This window comes from Dama dama, chromosome 18 (assembly GCF_033118175.1).
Source record: "Dama dama isolate Ldn47 chromosome 18, ASM3311817v1, whole genome shotgun sequence".
NCBI classification, from domain to species: domain Eukaryota; kingdom Metazoa; phylum Chordata; class Mammalia; order Artiodactyla; family Cervidae; genus Dama; species Dama dama.
Genome location: NC_083698.1, coordinates 98,401,751 through 98,428,800, shown reverse-complemented (window position 1 = coordinate 98,428,800; position 27,050 = coordinate 98,401,751). Strand labels below are relative to the sequence as shown.

The 27,050-nt window shown below is 44.3% G+C and overlaps 1 protein-coding gene across 1 annotated transcript in view; it reads right to left on the bottom strand.

The window, feature by feature from the left end:
* The window catches only part of TBXAS1 (thromboxane A synthase 1), a 161,589-nt gene that overhangs the window by 64,121 nt on the left and 70,418 nt on the right, over nucleotides 1-27,050 (bottom strand). The window contains exons 4-5 of the mRNA XM_061165908.1: nucleotides 25,175-25,271; nucleotides 13,291-13,407 (exon numbers count right to left, since the gene is read on the bottom strand). Coding sequence (XP_061021891.1) covers nucleotides 13,291-13,407; nucleotides 25,175-25,271 — 214 coding nt within the window. The remainder of the gene's footprint in view (nucleotides 1-13,290; nucleotides 13,408-25,174; nucleotides 25,272-27,050) is intronic.

Genomic DNA, 27,050 nt, shown 5'->3' with positions numbered 1-27,050 from the left:
AGAAAGTTGTCCTGCCATCTGTTCTGAGCAGAGCCATTTCTTCCCTGCCCTGAGACAGTCAGGTGATTGGAGAGGCCTGGTAGGGGGCCAGCCTGGGTTGCTGCTGCCCAAGGTTGGAGCGGCACAGGGTCTTGTTGGACCCCTCCCTTCCGTAACTTCCTCCAAGCCAGCCCTACGTGGTCTGGGGTGTAATGAAAGTGCTGTGTCCCCAGGGGCCTCCCTGCTGTCTGTGGGGGATAGTCAGAGAAGCAGAAGGGCACCTCTGTTGAGTGAGAGTGAGCGAGCTGGTCTGAGTTCAGGATTGCATGGGTTCCTCAGCACGGGAACCTGTGAGCAGCCGGGCAACAGGTCAAGGAGTAGATATTTAAAGCACAACACACCTACACACCCAGTGGAGAGATGGCAGAGTATCTGAGACCCTTCCTATGTTCCCTACTGCAGAGACTCTTGGAGGGAGCATTTGTAGAGGACAGCTAGGGAAGAATTTTCTGCTCATCGAGCCAGAAAGGTTTAGAGTGCTGGTTGATTGTACTAGGCATGGGTGGACCAAGGATGTACTCACGCATTCAAAACTCATCTCCTGTATCCTTGGCTATTCCTTCTTTGTTCCATTTGAAGGTTGGTCAGTGTGCCTTGTAAGCCTTTGGTTTGTCACTGTATACACAGGATCAGACACAGAGCTATGGCCCTCTACTTTCAGCAGCCGTGGAATTGGTCAGTATCACTGTTTCCAGCTCTTTGGCCAGCTGTGCATGAACCTAAATAAAGGTTCTATCAGGCACCATCTTATCATTGTTAGCATAGGAAGACTTTGTCAAGTGACTTGCCAAAACAGAAATGTAATTTATCTCATCTATCTATCCTGAAGTCCATTAAACAAAAGGAAAAAAAAAAAAAGAAAAAAGAGAGAGAGTGAGAGAAAGAAAGAAAGGGAGAAAAGAAATGAGGATGACTATTCTGAATTACTATCTTGGTAATTATGTGCGGACTCTTACAACTACTGCATTCTTTTCTAAATTTTCACAAACCATCAATTTAATAATCCATTAGTACAAAAGTATGGGCCAAGGGGTCACTTCTAATAGCCTCTAGGCTGTTACTCTCAGTAAATCTCAGACTCACTTAATGATGGAGAAACTCAATACTGTCTAAGCCACATTCCTATGACTGGCTCACTGACCACCTTTCCTTCCATTATTTTAATAAAATTAGTAGTTCAAGTGAACTGTGCTTTAATATAATTTCATATGCCAAAATATCTTTTCGATTTATTTCAGAGGAATAGTAACATGGTAAAAAGAAAAATGCCATTTGAAAGGAAGTCTCTTTAGATATCAAGCTAGAAGCTTCCTTAATGCAACAAAACAGGGATGCAGCATGAAATTTGATTTACACGCAACTCTTCAGAAGCATGTCCTGTGTAGAAAGAAGGGTCTCCCCTTATTGACCCCAATTGTATGCCTGGACAGCGCAAAATGGGGGCTGGACCGGCTGCCTACCCTCGGTTCTTCTGTGTGCTCATGATTAGAATGCTTTGTTGTCAGCTGGCGTGATTGTAATTTCTACCATACTCTGCCTGCTGTCTGTCGAACTGAATGGATAATGACATTTTTATTTAGGTTAATGTGATATGAGATGGGGCATGTAATACGAAAAATGTTTTAAAAAACAGTGCGGAGAAAATATTATAAGACAGTGGAGCATAATCTGTCTGTTCGCCAATAGCCATCATTTCAGGTTTTCTTCCTTGCCTGTACCCGAGCAGTTATGGAATATTTACTCTTACATGAGTTGCATACAAACAAAAGCTCTCTTTGCTGGGCTTGCAATCATCTTTATACAATCCACAAACCCCACAGTTTTTTCCCTAGATTTGCAGACAAGCAGGCCTAGGTGGCTTGTGCAAACACACAGACACAGATGAACATACAATGCTATCATCTCACAGATCTGAACAAGACTCTCATTTGGTTGTTCTGTTTCATCTTCTTTGTAGGATAATGAATGCTTCCTATTTTTGTTTATCCCACATTTCTTTGTAAAGCATACATGTTATATTTATAATTAGATAAAATATTAATGTTATTAATTTTTTAAAGAATGATTTGGGGGGAAGGGTTATCGTCCAGCAGCCAAGCCTGGGGAAAAATTTCCCATTCTCCTTCTCTCACCTCTCACATTGGCTATCTTTATTATAAGGTGATGCTGAGTGTATGGCTGCTTAGCTTAGTAGTCATCAAGGGCAAAGCACTATCATCAGTCTGGGAAGGAAATTCCACAAAGAAGGAAGTCCTTGCTCATCTGGAGTTTACAGCATTATTCAATTGCCCAGCGAAAAACAAATGGTATCTTTATGGACTGAGTCTGAGGAACTGTGATTCAAGGTGTAGACAGAGCACAACAGAGTTAATTCCAAGAGGTAGAGAGGTCTTCTTGAGGCTAAGACTCTGAAGTTGTTAAAGACACTTGACCTGGGGAGAGAAAACACTCAAAACCAGTGAATAGGTTTCCTCTCCTTGGCCCTTTCTAGTTGTGTGACCTTGGGCAAATCATTTAACCTTAGTCAGTCTATTTAGTCATCTGCAAAATGGGAATAATGATATTTATGTTGAAAATTTGTGTCAAAGATTAAGAACAAATGTGTAAAAGGTTTAGAATGCAGTGAGTACCCAAAGTGTCTTCCTCTGGAACAGTCCCATGCTCCCAGACTGTTTGGATGCCTGGCATCTCTTATTCCTCCCAGACAAGTCCTGTTGGAGTCACCTGTTCTTTCCTTACCATGTTAACATCACTTCCGTTCTGGCATCTGTCCCTTCATTTTTTATCTCCCCAGTGATCACTCTAATTCAGGCTTTGCTACTCATCACTTGGAACAGAGCTGACATCTGCTTCTTGAAAACAAAGACTGTATCTTAAGCATTTTTATATTAATAGTCCTAATGCCTTGTATTGGAGGAGGGCATGGCAACCCACTCCAGAATTCTTGCCTGGAGAATCCCAAGGACAGAGGAGCCTGGCGGGCTACAGTCCACGGGCTCTCAGAGAGTCGGACACGACTGAGCAACTAGGCATGCAATGCCTTGTATGGTGCCTGGCAGATAGGTATACTAAGAAAGCAATTTTTGAAAATGCCTCATGTCTTTTCACTTTCCAGTCTATCCTATATTCAGTCACCAGCTGGGTCTTCTGAAAATACGTGTCATCTGAGCAATGTATTGCTAAGATTCTGTGGAGATTCCCATTGATTGAAGGGCATAGGACAACTTTCCTATTTTCCAAAGCCTGTTAAGAACTGAACACTGCCAATAACCATGTGAATAAGCTTGGAAACAGATTTCCCCTGGTCAAGACTTCAGATGAGATCATAGCCCAGGGTCAACAGTTTGACTACTTGACCTTGATGCAGACGTACCCAGCTAAGACATGCAGATTCCTGACTCACAGAATCAATGAACTACTAAAAGTTTGTTGTTTTAAACTAAGTTTGGGGGTAATTTGTCACACAGCAAGAGATAACTAACACACTTACATTGTCACCCTCTTCTGGCAACTAGTGTATGTTGTCATGTATGATTGAAGGTTTTAGTATTTGCTCTGTTAGAAAGGAGTGCAGGGCAACACATTCAGTGGATTCTCTAGAATATGATGCCAATGTTCCTTAAGGGCTTTAACATAGAATCGATGTAAGAAACATTAATAGATTGAGGTGTTCTTCCTGTTGTAGCAAGGATATAGTGCAGTTTGCTGGGAGCTAGCCCTGCATGAAAGACCTGAGACCCATGCTGGTTCTGTCTCTTACTGTGGACAAGTCCTTTGACTCTCTCTGCAGTTGAGTCCTCACTCCCAAGTGAGGAGCTAATTACAATAAGCTGCAAAGTCCCTTTCCATGGACATTCTCGGATTCCAAGGTCACTAAACAGCAGCTGAGACAGTTGCTTGGGGACCTTGGAAAGAGCAGGCAGCTTCCTAGTGGGGCCCAACAAAGTCTCCAACAGTGACATCCCTAAGAAGGCCTTTTGGCGTCTCTTTGATGCACTGACTTCAGAAATACATAAAGATCTAAAAGGAAGAACCTGGTTATATTTATGCTCAATAATTCAATAAAAGTGAGAGTCAGAATTCTAGGTCCACTGACTCCTGGCTTGTTGCCTTTCCCTCCAAAGTCAGCATCCACATTCCTTTTGCTCCTCTGTTAATTAACTTCTAGGTTATAATTTTGCTCAGTGCAGCTCTGATGCCATGAACTTGAAAAGCAAACAAACACACGCCATGAAGGCTGCCGAGTTCCTGGAAATCTGGTGAAAGGAATAGGTCTGAGTGCTAAGGAAGACACAATTCCTGAGCAGAGGGAGGGAAGGAGAAGGTCCCTCCTGTGTCAACTGAGATGTCCTCCACATAGATGGTGTGTAGGCTAGGGGACACATGTGTCCACCCACGAAGAGGGATGCAGAGAAGAGCCTGAGCAGAGGACACCCCTCAGATCAAACATGCCTCTGGGAGTCTCTTGCCTGGGGGCCACGGCAGAGTGGAGACTTTAGACTGTGGCCTTGCAGTTCTCCTCCTCCACCCCAGGGTCCAGGGTGGCATCTTGGAGGTTAAACAGCTGAAGAGGAAATCCTTTTTCCTCACTCCCCTGCTTTCAGTGATTTAATAGCTCCTCACTCTCCAGTGAAGTTCACACCAAGCCTTGCCCTGGCACAGAACAGCCGCAGTCATGCCTCACCCCTCCTTCCAGTCTCCCCTCACTAATCCCTTACACGGACTTTGTGTTCCAGGCCATTCGTACTCCCCCAGTCCCTGAAGACACCCTGTACTTTCTATCTAGATGTCTTTGTTCCTGCCTCTCATTCCACCTGCCACGCACCTTCTCCTTCCGTCAAAACTCAGTTAAGAGAATCAAGGCCCAGTTGCAATGCTGCTCACCCCCAGCCCTCCTAAAGAGGTTTCTGGTGCTCAAGAGAAGACGTGAGCTCTGTCACAATCTGTAATAATGTAGGAATTTCTGCACCTCCTATATGATAAACTCCTTAGGGGCAGGAGCTGATAAATATTGGTTGAATTGTATGAATTCAATGTTTCCTTCTGTGTGGCATTCTTAGACCCCTTTGTAATGCCGTTTGGGAATGGATATCAGAAGGGGGATTTCCTGAATAAATAAGGGTCAGCTAAGAGGGACGGGGGATGGTACTTAAACATATTGTTGGATAATGGAAAAAGTAATACGTTAAGAGCACTGTAAACTGGTGACTAACAAATGTAAAATTAACAGCAGTTAACGAAACTTATGGCCTCCTTCTGCCACCCAGATAATTAAAAACATCCATGACATCTTACGCAAAATTTCCTGCTGATAAGGATTAGCTCTAGCCATCCAGGTGAATAATCAAGTGTCATTTCTAACAAGTCAGTGGCTCCTGTCAAGAGTTGTGACCAATTAGAACTCACCCTGATGAGGAGGTGACTGCTGGTGTTGCCAAGCAACAGGCAAGCTGGGAGGCACATTTAGATGCTCTTTTAGATTTAACCAGCGGCAAGTCAGAGTGCCATGATGATGCCGGCAAGGGAAAACCAAATTAGAACCCAGGATGGGGTGCCTGTGATGAGGAGTGTGTTTTCTTTTGAATGCAAATGGAAAAGGAACATGTTTAACCAGAATTTAAACAGTCCATCATTATACCGATTTTAATTAGGAGATTAGGTGTCAGTGGAATAAACTGTGTGGCAAGATAATGGTCTCTTGCTGCTAGATAAATAACTAGACCTTCTGGAAAATGGGCAATTGGTCAGGCAGGGACCATGTATTTTTGGACTGTGAAGTATTTATTACCCCAGCCACACTTGGTTATAATGACTTTCATGTTTATTGTCTGGAAGGATTAAGAAATAAAAGCAAATATTAAAAATAGGCTTCTGGAGGCTGATGCAGCCCAGAGAAAGCTGCCTGCTCCAACACCGCAGGAAGGCTGTGTTCCCTTCGAGAAGCCCTCGTGTGTTATTGTCTGAAGCGTTTACTGTGCAAATTTACAGGCCAAACTAAACTGCGACGATGACGGGAATTCTGCAAAGACGTTTGCTCTGAAATGGTCGGAGCTACGCATTTACTCATAAGCTGGCGGTATCAACTTAAATTTTTTTAAATTGTAGTCATTCCCGAGTCATATGTCTTCTCCAAGGCAGGAAAGGCCTAGAGGGAATAATAACCGCATCTGTCTCCGCCTTCAAGATTCATACATTATTGACGGTGCCTTCCTGACAGGGAACATCTGGATGAAAGTGAACAATTAGGCATAGAGCTAGATTCGCAGCTACTTCCCTGTAGGTCTGAGTTCTCTTTAACCGAGTCCTCCACGTGCAGACATATGATTGGCTCTTACTCTTGAGTGACACACCCAGCTTCAGGCTCTCATGTATGGAGCTGCCAGGGCTGTTTCTATCTGCTCTGTGGGTCACCATGGGCTTAGTTATCTGGGTGATGAACAAATACCCATCTCTTCTATTAGGCTTTAAGGACAGACGAGATTCGAGCTGCCATACTCGGTTGGATCCATGGTCCATCTAATTTGGAACTTGGTTTCTGCTAGGGATGCTTGGTCATGGAGTTCCTGGTAGAATCTACTTCCAAAGGCACAGTGCTCAATGCCTTATTTCTTTCCATAGTCAACTCTGATGTTAACTCCTTCTGTTTTCACTTATTAGAAACTTATTTGAACCCAGAATAAACAAAAGTAAACATATTTCTTTACTGCAGTTTTTCCCCTAAGTCTTTAATATGCATAGTGAATCGCTATGCATAGAGAAATCTGGTTTGCAATATTTTGCTGAATTAGATGACCATGGGGCCTTCCCAGTCCTCAAGGATTTCAAATCCTTTTCCTTGGTAGTAATTCATAGCTTGAAGTTCATCATCATATAAGTACCATTTAAATGCTTGTGTCCTAAATGTACTATTTTATTCTTGCTTACCCTGAAGGTTATCTGTCGCTTTCATGCTGACTTACACAATCTTAGAAGAGTTTTAGAAACTTATCCCAATTGATTTAATATTTTTCACATCAGAAGAATTTGGAGAAATATCCAAATGCATAAATTTCATGGTGTTCTCCCTTTCTCAGATGAGTTATAAAATTTGAAAATAAAATTAGCACTAACCTGGGTCCCCAGTGAATCCTATTATTTATATATTTCCCTCAGAGAAGGATTAATTTATTCCCAGTTTTGTTCCTTGAAGTTAAATCTATTTACTTCCTGACCCATAATAAATTTTTACACAATCCCAGGGTTACTTATTAATAGTCTTTGGAAAGAATCTAGCAAAGAGTCTGTAAAAATTCACATAAATCTACTCATTGCACCCTTTAAAAAAATAATCTTTTAGGGTGAAAATTTGGCAGGCTAATCAGACAAGATTTTCTCTAATAAAAAAAAAAGTTGTTTTCCCTGTAACTCTCAGCCATCTTTTAATATAAACCCCAATAACTTGTCTGTCACTGGACCATGATTGCAATGGTCTCTTCTGAAACCAGGGAACCGTCAATCAAATTTTCACTCCTTCTTTATCTCTCTATATTATCCCTGGTAAGACATAAACCAAAAACCAATTTTATTTTAAATAAAACTAAGGATTCATGAAAGAATGCTGATTTTAGAGGAGCTTTCAAGCCTTGTTGGCCAAGGCAGCCTAATATCCACACAAATAAAGATGGTGCCATCCAAAGCTTTTTGAATATTAATGACACAGACCCAGGAAGTGAAAGACTTAGGCTGCCAGGGGCTGAAGGGAAAAGCCTCAGAATTCAAATCTTTATTTGAATAAAGAAAACAAATCTTTATTTCAAGAATAAACACTGAAGTGGGACTTGCCTGGCAGTCCAGTGGTTAAGACTCCACACTCCCGATGCAGGGGGCATGGGTTTGATCCCTGGTCAAGGAACTAAGAATCCTGTTTGTTGCACGGTGCAGCAAAATAATGATAATAATAAACTCTGAGGTTTGATAAAAAAGCAACTTACAAATTCAGAAAGGACTGGAGATTATATTGATATTTCAAAGCTATTTCTGGGAAAACTGAGTCAGGTACCCTCATCTGAGTGGACTTAGGGCTCCTTGTGGGTTCCTGAGCTTCTCTCTTCCATCTCCTCCACCCCAGGCCCTCGGTGAGCCTCCTTCCCATCTCTGTGTCTCTGTGATCTGCTTTCTCTATTTCTGCAATGTGTAGGCCTGAGACCCTCTAAAGAGAGAGCCAACAATTGGCTGCATCCTCTTACACAATTGTTCTTTGATGAAACTCTTTCCCTTTCATTTCCTTTTTATCTTAGTTGTAATATATCCTTAGGTAGAAAGCTTCCTGGTTCTATGATTCCCCATCCGTCCATCCATCCATCCATCCATCCATCCTGCAAATCATTATTGTGTGCCCATCTTGTGCTTCATGCTATACAATGAACAATAAAGGAGAAAAATAAGTAAAATATATGGAATGTTAGCTGGTGATAGTACTACAGAGAAAAATAAAACTGGGAAGGGAGTGGGGGGTTCTGGGGCCCAGCCCTTGCAAGCCTGGGAAGGATACAGGTTGAGAAGGTCAGACAAGGGACCAAGAGGAAGATTGGAACCACCAGTGCGTTCCACTTTGGCTCTAACCAGAATCCTGCCAGGGAACTTGTGAAGCATACAGAATTCTCAGTCACCCTAGAAATCCTCATTCTGCAGCTTCTGGGGTGTGGTGTGCTGTGCTAAGTCGCTCAATCATGTCCCACTCTTTGCAACCCCATGGACTGTAGCCCACCAGGCTCCTCTGTCCGTGGGGTTCTCCAGGCAAGAATACTGGAGTGGGTTGCTATTTCCTGTTCCAGGGGATATTCTTGACCCAGGGATCAAATACGAATCTCTTGCATCTCCTGCATTGGCAGGTGGGCTCTTTACCACTAGCACCACCTGGGAAGCCCATACATTTTTATTTCTTTATTTATTTGACTGCACTGAGTCTTCATTGCCAGTGTAGGACCTCTTTAGTTGCAGCATATAAAGTCTAGTTCCCTGATCAGGGATTGAACCTGGGCCTGCTGCCCTGGGAGCATGGAGTCTCCCGAAGAGAAGTCCTTGGAATTAACTGTTTTAAACAAGGATATTAGGTAATTTTTATACAGCCCCTTGTCACACAGGGCTTGAGAACCAGTGTTTAGAAAGCAAAAGCCAGTGAGAGGTTAAAGTCCAGGGGAGCATCCAGAAACCTTGAGGGTCATGGAAACTGGGAAAGGAGGCAGTCAGGACACTGGTATCTGGCAGCCAGCTCTCCCTTTTTCTCTCCTTCACCTATCTTCCATAGGATAGAAGAGCCTCCATCTGTCTACACCTTGGTATACAGTAACACTCCTTGCTCAGAGCTCCAAACTCTGCTGTTCACATGCAGAGAGAGCTGCTTTGGGAATTAGGAAAACTTCACTCCCTACAAAACTCCCAGTTCCAAGATGGCACCTGCCACCTACTTCTGAAGCAAGGATTCACCAGGGAAGAGAAAATCCAGGCCACGGTTTATGGAGCATGAAGCACGCAGACATTGGTTTAACATTCAAAAACTATTATCTTGTCACGTGCTTATAAGTCCTTGTGTTTCTTTCTGTTTAAGCAGCATTTAACACCTTTGGCTACTTCTTCATCCTCGAAAAACATTTTCCCATCCACATTCTCCTAGACTTCAATGTCAAGCTGTTCTTCCCAAGTCATCTTTGTATTAATAGATCCCTCCTCTGCCCCTCACTTATGTATGGTTCTCCCTGTGACTCTCTTCTCATTCTCTGTATACTCCTGGGGTGACCTCACCCATATCTGGGTTTTCTTTCTTTTTTAAAAAATTTCTTTTCTTTTTAAAAATTGAAATATAGTTGACATACAATATTATGTTACTTTCAGGCATACTACAAGCTGATATGACATTTGCATTCATTATGAAATGATGACTACCCTATGTCTAGTTACCATCAGTCCTCATATGAAGTTATTACAGTATTATTGATCATATTCCTTACACTATATATTTACATCCCCATGGCCCATCTTTCCTACCTTTCTCTCCTGAGCCGAAGATGTGCTGCCAACTTCTGCCTTAGATGTGACCCAGAAACCTTAAAGTCACCAGGTCTAAGCTCTCCACAGGTGGGGACAAAGGTGACTCCCTCTGCCCAGGAACAGCATCCCTTTGATTGAAACCCAAGAACCTAAACTGAACTGTATTGAGTAGAAAGATGATTTCCAATGGAGCTTTAAGTTTACTTGCAGAATATGTTAAACAATTAGGTGGATCTGAAGCAAAACCTAGGTAATCTATGAAATTTCTTCCCCTTTCTCTTTCCTCCACTCTCCTCGCCCTCCCTCTTGTTTCTTACCAGCCCCTTTCTCCTAGACATCTTAGTGCTATGAACCTCTTAGAGGAACTCTGTTTTCTGCAGCTAATTCAGGCACTAAGAATTTGATTTCTGAACCAAAAGGAGAAATTTGTTTGGGCAATGACACTGTATCAGTTTCTAGAGTGCATCCTGTAAAATGTTAAAGAAATTACATTAAAATGTTAAAGAAATTACAAGAAAAGATAAGGGTCTTATCTTTTCTTTTATATGGACCATTTTTAAAAGTCTTTATTGAATTTGTTACAATATTGCTTCTGTTTTATATTTTGGTTTTTTGGCCTCAAGGCATATGAGATCTTAGCTCCCCAACCAGGGATTGAACCCACACCCTCTGCATTGGAAGTTGAAGCCTTAACCACTGGACCACCAAAGAAGTCCCTCTTTTTTCTTTTGTTCCTTCAAAAAACAGGGCACAAAACTGTCAAAAACAAACAAAATCTTTCTTTCTTACTTAAAAAAAGAGAAAAATCAGATACCCTTCATCTATTTCTTTTTTTTAACGAATGATGAGATTCTTTCCGCATCTGCAGCACTATCAAGTCATTGTTTACTCTTGAATAAGGAAGTGTGCCGCAGCCTGTTTGAGCTCCTGATGTGGGCCCACAGTTTACCTGTCTCTGCTCCTCCCTCCCCTCCTTTTGGTTAACTCAACGTTTTAGTGACCAGGTGTAATAAAGGTGATCCAGATAATGCTTTACAGCTTTTAAAAGAAGCAGGCCCTTCTTTCAAACTAATTCTCACATGAAACCTCAGTCTATAACCCTGCTGACTGTGGAGCAGGGCTCTGGGCTCCAGCTATAGAAGGACAATCCCCTTCTCATATTTCCTTGTGGGGAATTTCTCTACCAGCGGTGGTTCCCAACTCCAGCTTTACATCAGAATTGCCTGGGGAGCTGTAAAGTCCCCTCAAAACCAGGCTGCATTCCAAACCAAACCAATTTCGTCTCCATGTGGGGCCCAGACAGCAACAGTTTGCAGAGGTCCCCAGGTGACAGGACTGCTTACCCACTCCGGCTCTACACGCCCTCCCGTTATCAGGCCCTGGCGCGGAACTGAGCATGCGCAGGCCTGCTCTTGCGCCATGCGGGCCACGCCCTCCTGCTGGGATAGGCTGCTGTTGCCCCCTCACAGTGAAGCATTAGCAAGCCCACACCCTGAAGACAGAGTTCATTTCTCAAACAGCTTTACTAGAGAGAAAGGAGGTTTCTGTCTGAAACAAGTGGGAACCCTTAGAGTGTTGTCCGGCACGTGGTAAGAAATGTGTGAGCTTTGAAGCGAAAGTGAAAGTGTTAGTTGCTCTGACGTGTCCGACTCTTTGAGACCCTATGGACTGTAGCCCGCCAGTCTCCTCTGCCCAGGGACTTCTCCAGGCAAGATACTGGAGTAGGTTGCCGTATCTTTCTCCAGGGGATGTGAGCTTCCGTTAGCATTCAGTCGTTCAGTTGTCCGACTCTTTGCAACCCCGTGGACTGCCTCACTCCAGGCTTCCCTGTCCTTCACCATCTCCTGGAGCTTGCTCAAATGCATGTCCATTGAGTTGGTGATGCCATCCAACCATCTCATCCTCTCTCATCCCCTTCTTTTCCCGCCTTCAATCTTTCCCAGCATCAAGGTCTTTTCCAATGAGTCAGCTCTTCACATCAGGTAGCCAAAGTATTGGAGCTTCAGTTTCAGCATCAGTCCTTCCAATGAATATTCCGAGTTGATTCCTTTAGGATTGACTGGTTTGATCTCCTTGCAGTCCAAGGGACACTCAAGAGTCTACTCCAACATCACAGTTTGAAAGCATCAATTCTTCACTGATCAGCCTTTTTTATGGTCCAACTCTCACATCGATACGTGACTACTGGAAAGACCATAGCAGCCCCTTAGCCGTTTCTCTTCGGTGCTCAAGGACTCAGTCCTGAGCTGTTGCAGAATTCAGAACAGACATCGAAGTCAGACCAGCAGTTGAGGTGCCTTTAGTGAGGATCAAGTGAGAGAACTCGGCCAGGAAGCAGGACAAACAGTAGGTTTTATTTGTACAACTGGTAGGGAAGGGTGGATCCCTGGTTGGGGGAAGGAGGGAGCCCCGGGTTTAATGGCGTCTTGTAAGTGAGACTCTTCCCTCTGACTTGGCCATGAAGATTAGCTTTGGTGTGCCTGCCTGCCTGGAGGTCTGCCAAGGCCATTCTCATACCCCTCCCTAATAATCCGTGGCCATTTCTTCCCTATTTCGGACTTGACTCAAAGCTCCCGTTTGTTTCAGGATGTTCTTTAGTTCCTTACTACGTAAAGACTGAAGACAGGAGGAGAAGGGGACAACAGAGGATGAGATGGTTGATGGCATCATCAACTCAAAGGACATGAGCTTGAGCTAACTCTGAGAAATGGTGAAGGACAGGGAAGCTTGGTGAGCTGCAGTCCATGGGGTCGCAAAGAGTCAGACACAACTGAATAACAACAACACATAAACTGCTCAGAAGTGTCCACATCACTGGGGAGCTTGTTAGAGATGCAGAATCTCAGGGCCCACCCCAGACCTACTGAATCAGAATCTGCATTTTAACAAGATCTCCAGGTGATCTGTTATACAGGAAAGTCTGGGGAGAGCCCCTCCAGTTTTCTCCTGGGTGCCTTCAAAGTGCCCTGGCCAGAGCTTGGGATTCAGCAGGAAAGTCCCGTGTGCATGCTGACTCACTACAGGTTCATGGCAACTGGGGCTGTGATAGGTTGGAGAAAGGGAAGACTCTCCAGGACAGTTTCATGTGCTTTCTGGATAGCAGGATTGAAGGGCACAGTGGGCAGGACATTGGACAAGTGACGCAAAGTGAACGCCCTCCCCTCACAATCTGGAGAGAGGAAACCTGCTCCTTATAGAAGACACTCTGCATTTCTTGTGTCTTACCTCACTCAGTTTTTCAGGACTGAAAGCAGTAGTCAGGACACTTCTGACCTCTTCCCATCTTTTATCACGTAAGAACAGGACACTGTCGGCCACTGGTTTGGGCTCCAAACCCGTTGCCTTTTGGAAAGAGACAAGCAGAGAATTAGGACACCAGGACACCCAAGCCAGCTCGGTGGCCACAGAGTCCACGATAAACACTCTGGTTAAAGTTACCCGTGACCAACAATTAGATTTCTCTCACAAGGGTATGAGGAATATAAAGTCTCATGGACAGTGATCTCAAGATCCATGGCTGAGTTCCCCTGGGAGCAGACGGGGAGCTCCTCTGGCCCAGTTTTACCTCGTTACTCTGTGGTCATCATAGGGAACTCAGAGGCTTCTGTGTGTTCTGTAGCCCCTTGCTGAGTGAATGTTCCCTGAAGACCCAGCAGCAGGCTTCTTGGAGGTGGGCTGGTGTTTTCTGGGATTGAATGTCATGTCTGAACTACGTGGCAAGGGGTTTTGTGTGGCTGGATTGGTTAGGCTGGGCCAGATGTCTGGGTCCTTGGAATATGGGTGGGATGGGGGAGGAGAGGGGAGGGGAAGAAAGAGAGTCCTTAAGAAGCATGCATCAACAGAGCTGCTTCCAAGAGAACGCCTGTCACCATGTTTGTGTGTGCTTTCACTCATTCATTCATTCATTTTCCTCATTCAGCAAATGTTTGTTGAATGTCTATGTGAGAAGTTGCCTATACAGTGCTACATGAAGAAGACATTGCATTGACTCTCACCGAGTTGGTAATCTAGTGGGGAAGCAGATGGCTCCTAAACTGACAGATAGCTATCATTATAGTTCAGGGGAAAGTGTGTGTTACAAAGGGAGTGCTGTGCTTATTTGCTCAGTCATGTCCAACTCTTTGTGACCCCATGGACTGTAGCCCACCAGGCCCTGCTGTCCATGGGGTTTCTCCAGGCAAGAATACTGGAGTGGGTTGCCATGCCCTCCTCCAGGGGATCTTCCCAATCCAGGGATTGAACTCAGGTATCCCATATTGCAGGCGGATTCTTTACCATCTGTTCACGAGGGAAGCCCAAGAATACTGGAGTGGGTAGCCTATCCCTTCTCCAGGGAGCTTCCTGACCCAGGAATTGAATCAGGGTCTCCTGCATTGCAGGCAGATTCTTTACCAGCTGAGCTACCAGGGAAGCCCGTTATGAAGGGAGTGGAGGGTGGGCAGCAAGGTGAGAAAATGATAGGGGATTAAATGGCCAGGAAGGCTTCTCTGAGGAGGAGATAGTCCTGCTGAATCTGGAAGCATGCGAAGAATGAGGTCTTCTTGTCCCTTCTTTTTTTTTAAATATTTAATTTATTTGGCTGCATCCAGTCTTAGTTGCAGTGCACGAGTTCTCTAGTTGTGGCGTGCTGCCTTAGTTGCTTCATAGCATGTGGGATCTTAGTTCCCCGATCAGGGATCGAACCCACATCCCTTGCATTGCACAGTGGATTCTTAACCACTGGACCACCAGGGAAATCTCTTCTCATCATCCCTTCTTCCCAGGTCATTTTCTTCCTTCCTAAAACCAGCCACTCTGACCAAATGGTCAAAACTGGGGGGCCTCCACAGCTGTTCAGAGCACCCCTAGCCCTAGGACTGCTGGGTGAGAGGAAGCAGGGGGACTGGAGGACCAAGCTTTCTTCAGAACCACACATGTGATGTATGGTTTTGCTATTTCTTTTCACTATTTTAATTATAGCTGAAACATGAAGCCAGCCACCATAACTCAAAAGCCTTGTAAGAACTCCTGTTTAGAAGAAAATTATAATTTTCTGATAAAATATGAACACTCAAAATAAGCTATAAAACATAACTGCAAAATATCTGGAGGGACTTAATTATGTGTTATTAAATAGAACCAAGTTGCTGGGATATTTTTCTGCAGAGGAATACCTCTCCATATTTAGAATAAAATTCTTTAGGAGTACTGTGGTCACTATACAGAATTGTGGTTTTATGGAGTTTTTAGAACATAACCCATTTGTTTAGGTTCCAGAGTCAAAGGAGAAAATCGTACATTATGTTTATTTGTATGTTGGCAAATGCCAGCCCTGTGTTACACTACATGTGATAAAGCATTTCACTCCAAGGAAAGATGGGTGGTGGTTTATAGGGTTCTGATGAAACAGAATAAATTGGAGATGAGCCAAGGTTGATTGGATTTCATGTCTGTCCTTCAGACCTAAGGATAGTCTCCATGAAAATTTTTATCTTGCACTTAGAGGAGAAATCCAGTCCCTGTGTAATATGTCAGCATTGGTCTCCCTTATCGGCCTGGCAAGACAATACTGTCCCCTGGGCCTACAGTTTCTATTAGAATTCTTCCTTCCTTGATGGAGGATTTCAGGGGCACTGATTAGAGTAACGGTTTCATTTCTAGATATGATACTGAAAGAGGGAAAGCAGCCAATTGGTCATTCCAGAAGAGTGGTCGGATGGTGAGGGGACAAGCTAACAGATCTGGGAATGAATAGCTGGAAAGAAAAGGCTTGGGAGATCAGATCATGGTCCTTAATCTGTGCTCAAAAGCTATTTCTTGAATGCATGTTACATGGAGGAGGAAACTTGGCTTGTTTTTTGACCCTGGGTGGTAGAACTGGGGTCAATAGTGGGAGCTGTGGGGAAAATTCCAGTTCACCTAAAGAACTTCCCAATAAAGTCAGAAGGTTCCAAGATAAAAATAACCTGCCTGGAGTGGTGAGCCCCTGTCACTGGAGACTGTATCCTACTTCTTGGAAATTCTTCATGGGAGGTTTGAGTGGCCTGGGTGGAGCGGGGAGTATAAATGACTTTTAAGAACTCTCTCAACCCTGAGGACTTAACCTCCAGATGACCACACGAGATATATATATATAGTTTAAAGGTATACATGTATCCATTCTCCCCCAAACTCCCCTCCCACCCAGGCTGCCACATGACCTTGAGCAGAGTTCCTGGTGCTATACAGTAGGTCCTTGTTGGTTATCCATTTAAAATATGGGCTTCCCTGCTGGCTCAGGCAGTAAAGAGTCTGCCTGCAATGCAGGAGACTTGGGTTCGATCCCTGGGTTGGGAAGATCCCCTGGAGGAGGAAATGGCAACCCACTCTAGTATTCTTGCCTGGAAAATCCCATGGATGGAGGAGCCTGACAGGCTACAGTCCACGGGGTCACACCCGGGTGGAGGGGGGTGTCTAAATGACTTTTAAGAACTTTCTCAACCTCAAAGACTTAACCTCCTGATGACCACACCAGGTATAGTTTAAACATATACATGTATCCATTCTCTCCCAAACTCCCCTCCCATCCAGACTGCCACATGACATTGAGCAGAGTTCCAGGTGCTATCTAGTAGGTCCTTGTTGGTTATCCATCTAAAATACAGCAGTGTGTACACGACCTTCTCAAACTCCCTAACTATCCCTTCCTCCCATCCTTTCCCCCTGAGAACCATAAGTTCCTTCTCTAAACCACTACAGCTATTTTAAAATTAGTTTGTTTCAAAGTGAAAGTTGCTTAGTTACGTCTGACTCTGCAACCCCATGGACTATAGCCCACCAGGCTCCTCTGTCCATGGGATTCTCCAGACAAGAATACTGGAGTGGGTAGCCATTCCCTTCTCCAGGGGATCTTCCCCACCCAGGGATAGAACCTGGCTCTCCTTCACTGCAGGCAGATTCTTTACTGTCTGAACCACCAGGGAAGCCAGTTTGTTTGTTTACACACACACACACAATACAGGTATTTTTTAGTTGTGGCAAAATACACATAATGTAACATTTACCATCTTAACCATTTTTAAGTGGACAGTTCGGTGGTATTAAGGACACTCACATTGCTGTGCAGCCATCACCCCATCCATCCCCAGAACTTCATCCTGCATAACTGAAACTCCACACCCCTGTCACAATAACTCCCCATCTATCCCCTTCCCCCAGCCCCATCTACACATAATAACTGATTAGATGTACTGAGCGAGGCCTTTGAAAGGTATGGGGGGGGGGGGGTTGCCCTGCAGGGATGAGACTGGTAAAACTGATGGGGCCAGACTGTGAGTGCTGAGGCAGGAAGGGAAGACCTGGCTGAGGAAGGGAGGTCCAGGGAGCCAGGCTCCACTCAGACTCTGGTCAGGGGCTTCCAGACTGCAGGCCATAACTGGTCACGAATGAATTTTGTGGATGGCAACCAGCATTGAAAAGAAGAAAAGAGAGAAACAAGGAATGGGGCAGAGTAGAAAATATTAGAGGGATATTTTGTGAAGTGAAGGGAAGGGTTTTGTTGTCAAACTTTTGTTCAAGATGGGCATATATCTATGGGTGTGTCTTCGAGAATGTTGGAGAGAGTATGTGAGTGTGTGTATATGAGAGAGAAAGTGCTATGTGTTGTGTCCCGACGTGAAATACATTTCCTACTGGAGGTCACAGTCAAAAACATTTGAAAACCCTACTCTAACCCCAAACCTGAGAGACATCCTCACCCTCAGCTGAAATCATGTCAGTCATCATGCTACCAAGCTGTGCACGTTTATTGAGCACCTACTATTAGTATGTGTCAGTGCCGTGGTGGCTCTGAAACTATTGAGTCAAAGAATGGAACCCTTTGTCCTCAAGGAGCTCACAGCTGATTTGGAGATGGAGATGGGGTGGTTCATAACCAATACTGTGGATCTCACAAGAATCAAAGTGCTTTTCACATTATTTCATTAGTTTGGGGATAATTCTCCAATAGTTAGGAAGCTGTCCTGACGAGCAGCCTGGTTCAGCCGTGGCCTCATGGCTCCCTTGCTAAATTTCCCTCAGACAGTTGAAAGTATTTGTCTTTTCAATTCAGATCTTTTTAAAAAACATTTTTGTGGCGGCCCTGGGTCTCCACTGGGCGTGTGGACTTTCTCTCTGTGTGGAGCTTGGGCTCCAGAGCACATGGGCCCAGTAGTTGCAGTGCCTGGGCTTAGTTGCCCCTAGGTATGTGGACTAGTTCCCCGACCAGAGATCAAACCCGGGTTCCCTGCAGTGGAAGGCAGATTCTTAACCACTGGACCACCACGGAAGCCCCTCAATTAAGGACTCTTTAAAATAGAGTCTAACTCAGACCAACTAAGCATAAACTTTAAACACTGAAGAATCAAACAATCCTGAGGAGCAGATTTTCAAGCCGATTCCCTTGCATCCTGTGCTCACATGAAGCGAAGAAGCAGTCATAGGGTGGTTTATCCCGGGCCAAACCAGTGTTTCTCGACTGGCCCAGTGGAGCCACGTAAGAACCGCCAGCGTCTTCCCAGAGTGCTGCAAGATGCATGCAATGCACATTTGCTGTAAATGGGCACACGTGTTACCATGAAAAAGGCATAATGGGATATAAAGCCATAGCCAAAAATAGTTTTCTTGTGTCCTGGAACATGCCAGAGGATTGACGCAAGGCCTGTATCAGCTCTGTGATATCCTTGCAGGGCAGTCCGCAGTTCTCCCACGACCACACAGAGCTGCAGGCAGCGAGGTGATTTAAACACTCAGGAGATGCTGTCCTACTTCAGTGGTCAGGCCGAGAGTGTTGCTGATTTGCTTGGTGTTATGTCAAGGAGGCTGCAGAAATATTGCTATCAGAAAGGATGCCATGATCACAGAAAGGCCAGGTCCATGGTTACAGTCTTCCTCACACAACCTTGCACAGATAAGGAAGCAGAGGGTTACTGGCCCTCTCTCTCCTACCCCCAGGTGTGTGAAACACTGCGCCCGGTCCCTCAGTCTATTACAGTCAATGAAAACCCTAGGACTCTGTCACCTGGGGAACCCACAATCCTAGGCCTGAGAACATACACTATTTTCAACCTATGACCACCACTATCTGGCTGTACAAAGACTGAGCAACTGAGCCAGCTGAGCAGGACTTTTATTTCGGTGTTTGAAATATTTAAAGTGTTGCATCTCCACAAGGCAATTTTTGTCCCTTCACTCTTTGCCAGTAGAAGATGGTCATGAATATCACACCGTCTTCCCTCTCTCGGCTTCAGACTGTGACCAGCCCAAGGGCATGGCCTCCAAGCAAGGGATGTGGCATGCCCAGAGCTCAAGGGGACCCAGCACATTTTATTTAAGGTTCAGGGGACAGGTGGGGCTAACTCCAACTTGGGCTCCATCTGCCAACTCCGCAGCCGCCAATGAAAGGTGAGGGGGTGGGGAGTCTTCTAATTTGAACAAAGGCAAGAACTGGCCTATGGCAGCCCTGCCCAAGAAAGTTCAGGAACACAACCACTAAGAGACCAGAATTACTTCTATGGCTTATTTCCTGATCTCTTCCCAGAATTCTAGCTATTAATCTCCTGGTTCACACAGTTTTAAAATTTTTGGTTGCTCTGGGTCTTTGGTGCCCCACAGCATGTGGGATCTCAGTTCTCTGACCAGGGACTGAACCCGTGTCCCTTGCGTTGGAAGGTGGGTTCTTAACCACTGGACCACCAGGGGGGTCCCTACACATTTATTTTTACCTCTGCCACCACAAAAGTCAGAGAAGGAAGATACAAATCTAAGAACCAAATTTTACTTATACCTCTTTTAAAAATTTAAAGATGGCTTCCCACTGAACCAAAGGTCTAGTAAGACAAAAATATAAAATTACTTTCAACAAGATTTTGAAGTTTAGAAAAGCTCTGCAAGGCACTGATAGAACAGCTGAGGGTTCAATCAATACCACTTAGCACTGTTACTACATTACTGAGGCTTCACAGAACACCCGGTGCCCTGGAAGATGTTTGAGATCATCAAGTGCAATTCCATGGCTCTGGCTTTTTTAGAAATGGGGAAAGCTGGTGAGAGGAGAGACCTTCAGGTTGCAGGCATCCCATTGTGGCCACTTCCATGGGGGCTTCCCGTGGGCAGTGCAGCCCGGGAGGAGACGCACTCAGCTCAGGCTGCAGGGTTTCCTGTGCACGGTACAGTGTTTCACATAAAACAACAAGACCTGAGACTTCCTGGTGGTCCAGTGGTTAAGAATCCACCTTCCAATGCTGGGACTCAGGTTTGATCCCTGGTGAGGAACGAAGATGCCACATGCCAAGGGGCAACTAAGCCCGTGTACCACAAGGACTGAGCCTGTGCCCCAAAACGAAAGATCCCTCATGACGCAACTAAGACCCAACACAGTCAAATAAATAAATAATAAAACAAACCAAAAAACTCAATGAGAGGAGGTGGGTGGGAGGGAGGTTCAAGAGGGAGGGGACATATATATACCTATGGCTGATTCATGTTGATGTTTGGCAGAAACCAGTACAATTGGTTGGTTGTAAAGCAGTTATCCTTCAATTAAAAATAAATAAATTCAATTATATATTAAAAACCCAATGAGATCTGCCTCAAAACAGACAGGGGCCAGGCAAATTAGGTCACACACCTGTGCTTCTGGTTCTCTGCAGTCTGTTTAGGCTTTAAGCAAGAATGGCCCCCAGAGCTATGAATCCATCATGTGAGTTGACCCTTCTTGAGAAATGCAAAGCTGAAAAAGGTAGTCAGTATTTGACTTGGTGATGAGAGCTTCCCCGTTATGGACCAAAACCATCCTCACAACTTAAATCTTCCTGCACCCACTTGAAAACTGGAATGTTTTCTCTGACTCAATGTTTTATTTAAAAGAAAGGGGCCCAGAAACTCTAGATGAGTGAAGATTCCAAAGCATTGGTGGAGAGGTGCTGGCTGCAGGTGGAGGGGGCATGTTTGTGGCTAGCTGGCCAAGGCTCTTTTGTCCTCAGTGAGTGGCAGCAGGCTGGTTCCTGGGGGCCCAGCTCAGGTGGCCTGACCCACCTGGAGCACTGGGTGGAGTCTGCCTTGCTCTTGAGCTCTGCGACCAGCCACGCGCTCCTGCTCCTAGGATGGGGCCTGGCTACAGATGCAGTGGGTTATAAGGTCTGCAGTGACGCATTTGCCTCAGAACTTTAGCACTCTTTGCGGTGCCAAGGGCTTCATGGCTTCACACGAACTCGTCCTAAGATTCCAGTGTCCATGCAGTGAGATGGCGAAGGTAGCCTTGAAGAGGCTGCCCCTGGGGAGTCAGGCCCAGGGGTTTTATGTGCATGTTATGTACTAAGTCACTCAGTTGTGTCTGACTCTTTGTGATCCTATGGACTGTAGTCCAATAGGCTCCTCTGTCCATGGGGTTTCCCAGGCAAGTATACTGGAGTGGGTTGCCATGCCCTCCTCCAGGGGATCTTCCTGACCCAGGGATCGAACCCGCACCTCTTTTGTCTCCTACATTGGCAGGTGGGTTCTTTACCACTAGTGCCATCTGGGAAGCAGGTTTTATGGTCCTGGATAAAACCACTCACCAACTCCATCACGTAGTTTTAGATGTGAGTTAACAGTGTGGCTGGACCTGTGCCTGGACAGTTGACCCTGAGTTGCCTGCGAGGACCTGAGGGTTGGCACCCCCACCCCACACACATGTGACTACCACCACCTTCCAGTCCCCTCCACAAACACATAACAAAACCTGGCAATGGGCACGCCTGCTGCCTGACCCGCTTGCCAGGCTCATTTCAGACCAGAACTCAAGAGCTCCAGGTGGCAGCTTTAGTGGTTAAACTCCCTCAGTTCGGATCTGCATCCAGCTAGACCAACCTCATGTGGATCAAAGACCCCCCACCCCTTCCTCTTATCACCCTTCCCACGGCTTCCCAACCCTGAGCCTTTATGACAGGCCAGGAGTGAAGTGGTCTACTACTGGTAAGACCATTTCTGCTGAGTCACATGGACCCAGCTCCAGTTTCTGCAGATTTAAAAAAAAAAAAAAAAGAGCTGCCCCATGGCTTTACCAAGTACCTGATAGCCACGAGGAGCTAAGTAAAAATATCTGCATAAAAATAACCAAGACCGGAAGTGCTGGGAAAACTGAGGTTCTGTACATGCTAAGCAGACTGACTGGGGTTTAACGATAAAGTGTGGTTGCACCCAACCGGAAGCAACTTGAGGAAGTGCTGAGGGTGTAAGAGAGACCCAAGGGGTCCATTTGGAAAACAGGCAGGACGGAGCAGTCACGTTCCACTGAGTGCCTTGAAAATGTGAATTGGAAAACTCAAAATAGCAGCTGCCACCTTGGGTCCAACCCAGAGAGTTTGTTCAGCCCCGTGTTCTTGAACTGGAAAAAAAATGTATCATTGAACAGTTTTTTAATTCAAATATATGATCAGTACTGACTTATGTCAGGGACTTCCCCATGGTGTCACCCCACCTCCAGCCAAATGTGCCCTATTTAGTCCCTCATGGGATGCCTACAGCCGACATCCAAGTTCAGAGGTGAACCCATCCGCACCACTCTCCACCAGGCTGTCATGTGTACCACGTAAGTCAAGCCTGGATTTGTGAGCAGAGATGGGTTCTCATAGTTGGCAAATGAAACCATGCGTTATTTAAGTTCCTTTTCACTTAATGCGTCAAACTAACATGCGGAGGTATTTTCTGTATCACAAGGGACCATTTGGTAGAGGCTTGCATGGAGTAAGCATTTAGTGTTTACTGAATGAATGTGTAATAAAGCTGAATCGCTGAACACTTAAGTAAACATGGCTTATTAGAGGGGAGGCGGCATGGTGTCAGGAAGAAGAAATCATGCCTCACTAATCTCCTTGAGTTCTTTGAGCAGATATATAAGCATATGGATAAGAGAGAACCGCAGAGCCCAGTTTAATTTGACTTTCAAAACCTATGAGAAAATCCCACTCTAAAGATGGTCTTCTAAAAACTGAGTCACTAAGGATTGTTTTTATCATGAATATGGGGTTGGCTTAAAGACCATAAACTAAGCTGAAGATAAATAGATACATTCCCAGATGGAAAAACATTAGGGTTTCCTAGAGGTCTAATTCATGATGGATCTTCTTACATGTTTGTGAATGACTTACAAGAGGAAGAGTGTATACTGAATCTCCAAGTACTACCTCAATCATCTGGGGAGAATATTAAGTTGATGGAGAGTCAATTCAGTTTGAACAAGGGTATATTGAATACTGAGGAGTCATTATGTGGTTGGGCCCTGGGTATAAAATAGAAGGATAAGCTTAAAGTTAATCAAGTTAGGGTGAAAGTCATGCATTCATTTACAGTAAATAGTCGAAGGCACAATGGGAGTGACTGAGAAAATGATGGCAGTGACATAGTCCAGGGCTGCCCAGCCTCTGGGATCTAATGCCTGATGATCTGAGGTGGAGCTGATGTAATAATAATAGACATAAAGTGCACAATAAATATGATGTGCTTGAATCATTATGAAACTATTCCCCACACCAAGCCTGTTGAGAAAATTATCTTCCATAAAACTAGTCCCCAGTACCAAAAAGGTTGGGTACCACTGATGCAGATGATCAATGCTGTTACACTTAAGAGAGGTGGGAATAGTAAATAAAAGTTGAAGTAGGGAAAGTTTAATGGGGGAGAAAGAATTTGAGGAGAGCCTGGAAGAATACCAAGGGTTTGGATGGGTGTAGTAAAGGTGAGGGATTCTCTTGTTAATAGCAATTGGACATGCTACTCTGGGACTGGAAGGTGAGTGTGTTTGGGGTAAGTAACCAATTACTCCGTGAAACCTTAACAATCCAGAAATATCACCTAGGCAGGTGTTACAATAATGGCAGTAGAAAAAGTCCTGGACATGAGTTGGGAGATGGCACATGGATTCTATTAGTCTTCCTCCTATAACCTGAGTCTTATTTCTTTGTCAGTAAAATACAGATGGTAACTGTACCAGTCTTATAAGTTTCTGTGAAATTTAATGTGAAGAAATACTCTGGACAGCTCAACCAGTACAGAACACAGGTGGGCACTAATTTCTTTAATAAGACAGTCTCAGCCACCTCACCTCTAAGAAGTCTTTCCCTTTTTCCATTTTGGGTGGAGCAGTGTTTTCCATGCTCACCATTCTGTATTATACTGGTTTTCTTCCTCTCTGCCTCTGTCATTAGCCTATGAGCTCCTTGAGGACAATACTGAATTTTCTATCTCTTTCTAATCCGTACCTAGACAGTGCCTGGTATATAGCACAAGTGTGCAAAGGTTGGTTAAATAACCAACAAAAGAGTGAATACATTGCTTACTATTCCTATAAGAATGGAAGATGAGTTTAATTTGACAAAAAAAAAGATTGGCACATAGAGATTTTCTGAATTCTCACAAGCAACTGTTTATTCATTCACTTTAGACTATTTTCCAAAAGTCAGCATGAAGGCTGTTGATCATCTCTATTAGGATTCTTATCTCCTCATTTTCGGAAAATACGGATAGCCCTGACCTGTGCCGTTGTCTGTCATCTCTTCCATTCGTTGGGCTTTCTCATCAAAAACAAAGAGTAGGATATGTACTGGGTGAAAAAAAAAAAAAAAAAAAAAGATGGAATATGTACCTCCTTTAGTGGGTTAGAGACTTGTTACTTGGTGATGAATTTCCCTGGTCATGTTACTTGTCTTCCTTTTCCAATCTTAAGACGTTGATACTCTCTGGGAAAGATGTAAGCACAGGAGTCTTGAAATGTTACTTTCCCTCTGATATTTATTAACCTTCCTTGGTCTTCCTCAAATGCTTGACCTATGCTCTCTGGATTCCTCTAGCTTTGAACACAGCTTTTAAAACCCTCCCAGTTTCAGCATTTTTATCAGCTACCACTTCTCTTGAGCTTTCGCTTTCTTGAAGCATTTTTTAAATGTAAACGCTATTCTTTTGTAACAGTCCTGTACATCTCTTCTGAAAACTTGAATTCACTGGGGAGCTCAGTTTTGAGTTGAACTGATCTAAACCCTGTAAGAGGCCCAATCACGTCCCTGTTAGATGTGATGTGTGGTCCTTGCATCTTAGAAGGATTCCCCCTCCATCCATATGCAGAAAGAAAATTACATACCATTCTGTTGGTAAAGTTACTGAACTTCTCAACCAATACCTGCTCAATCATGTCTGGCTCAGAGATAACAATAAACATCCGACGACCAAGATAGTACCTGGGAGGAATAAGAGAATTACTTTAAAATGTTTAATTTAAAATGACTTTAAATTAAATTTAAATTAAAAATGATAAATGTTGTATTTGTCTGTTCTCTTCTCCTTTCCAGAAAGAATTCACAGTGGCTTAGAATCAGGGATAAAGGATAAATAGGGAGTGACGGTGTGGAGAAGATGAGGAAATGCATGTGCTAAGCGTGAGGAACGGCAGAGCTCTGATGACCTAACACCAAACTTCATTCCACAAGCATTTATGGAATCCCACCTGGTACCAGTCCCTGGAGACTCTGGGATGAATAAGAGACAGTCTTTAGCCCCAGGAAACTCACCCCCTTGATAGGAAAGACAGATCTGTAAGTTTAAACACAATAATACAGAATTTATAGGATCCAGTAGTAAGACCAAGAAGGAAAATGGTACAGGTCAGTGTTGTCCCTATTTGCCAAAACTGGGGAGACAGGCATTCTAGCAAGAGAAGATCAGTGACTTGTATATACTGATTCTTAGGCAAAAGCCTAAAGTGTAGTGATAAACCTTTATAAGAATTCAGGGAAGATTAAACTTGCAGGGAAAGACCGAACAGCTGGGTGTTACACCTACATGTGAAGGAGCTCAGGAGATACTATGACACTAATGAAGAAACAGAGGGACTTCCCTGGTGGTCCAGTGGTTAAGACTTAGCCTTCTAACGCAGGGGATGCGGGTTCAATCCCTTGTTGGGGAGGCTAAGATCCCACACACCTCGGGGCCAAAAACCCAGAACATCCAACAGAAGCAATATTGTAACAAATTCAATAAAGACTTTGAAAATGATCCACATCAAAACTTTAAAAAAAAAAAGAAATGGAGGAAAATCTAAGCCAGTCAGCAGTTGTGGTAAACGCCAAAAGGAAGCTGTTTAAGGACATATTGTCATTTATTTATTAAATAAATTTTGCTATTTGTTAAAGTGTTGGGGACGTAAAAGCATCTAAGACCCAGTCATAGCCTTCAAGGGTTTCAGAGCCTGGTGGCAGTGGCGATTAGATAATCACCATCCACCATGACATCTGGCAAGCATGGGTGACATTGGGGGCACACCCCACTGAAAGCGTGAAGAGAGAATGAAATCTTCCTAGAGGTGGTGCTTCCTAACGTGAGTTTCAAAGGATGGGCAAGAATTAGTCCAGATAGGCGGGTGGCAAAGGGGAGTGAGGGTGTGGCAGGCAGAGGAATCAGTTCAACAATTGCCCAGGGACAAGCATGCCTGGAAGAGCTATGAGCTCTTGACTAGCAACTGTATAAAGCCAACCAGAGTGATGACAAGTAGCCCCACTGCATAATGCCATGTTTTCAGTACTGTGTATGGAATTATTTTTCAGGATGTTATTTGATCACTGGCACATCCAGTTCCGAGAGGTAAAGAGCAGAGCAAGTTTAAGTCATATGGCAAGAAAGCAGCAAAGTTTGCTCTGACTTCTTAGTTACTTAGAACTTTTCATAAGCTAAAAGAGTCTTTAATGTTTTAACTCTTCCCCTTCTTACTAACTAGGGAAAAAATAATATTTGTCTGGCACATGTCAGGCACTCAGAAATATTCATCTGAGTGATCATATTTCCCAAACTGTTAGAGAAATCTTTGGGACACAGGAATTCAACAGATGTGGTAGAAGAAAAAATATTCACTAGTTTGTTTTTTTAAAATTGATTTTAGCCAAGAAGACCAGAAATAACGCCCAAAAAACCATGAACCAATGCTTTTATAAACTTTATGGGGCATGTCATAGAATTTTTTTGAG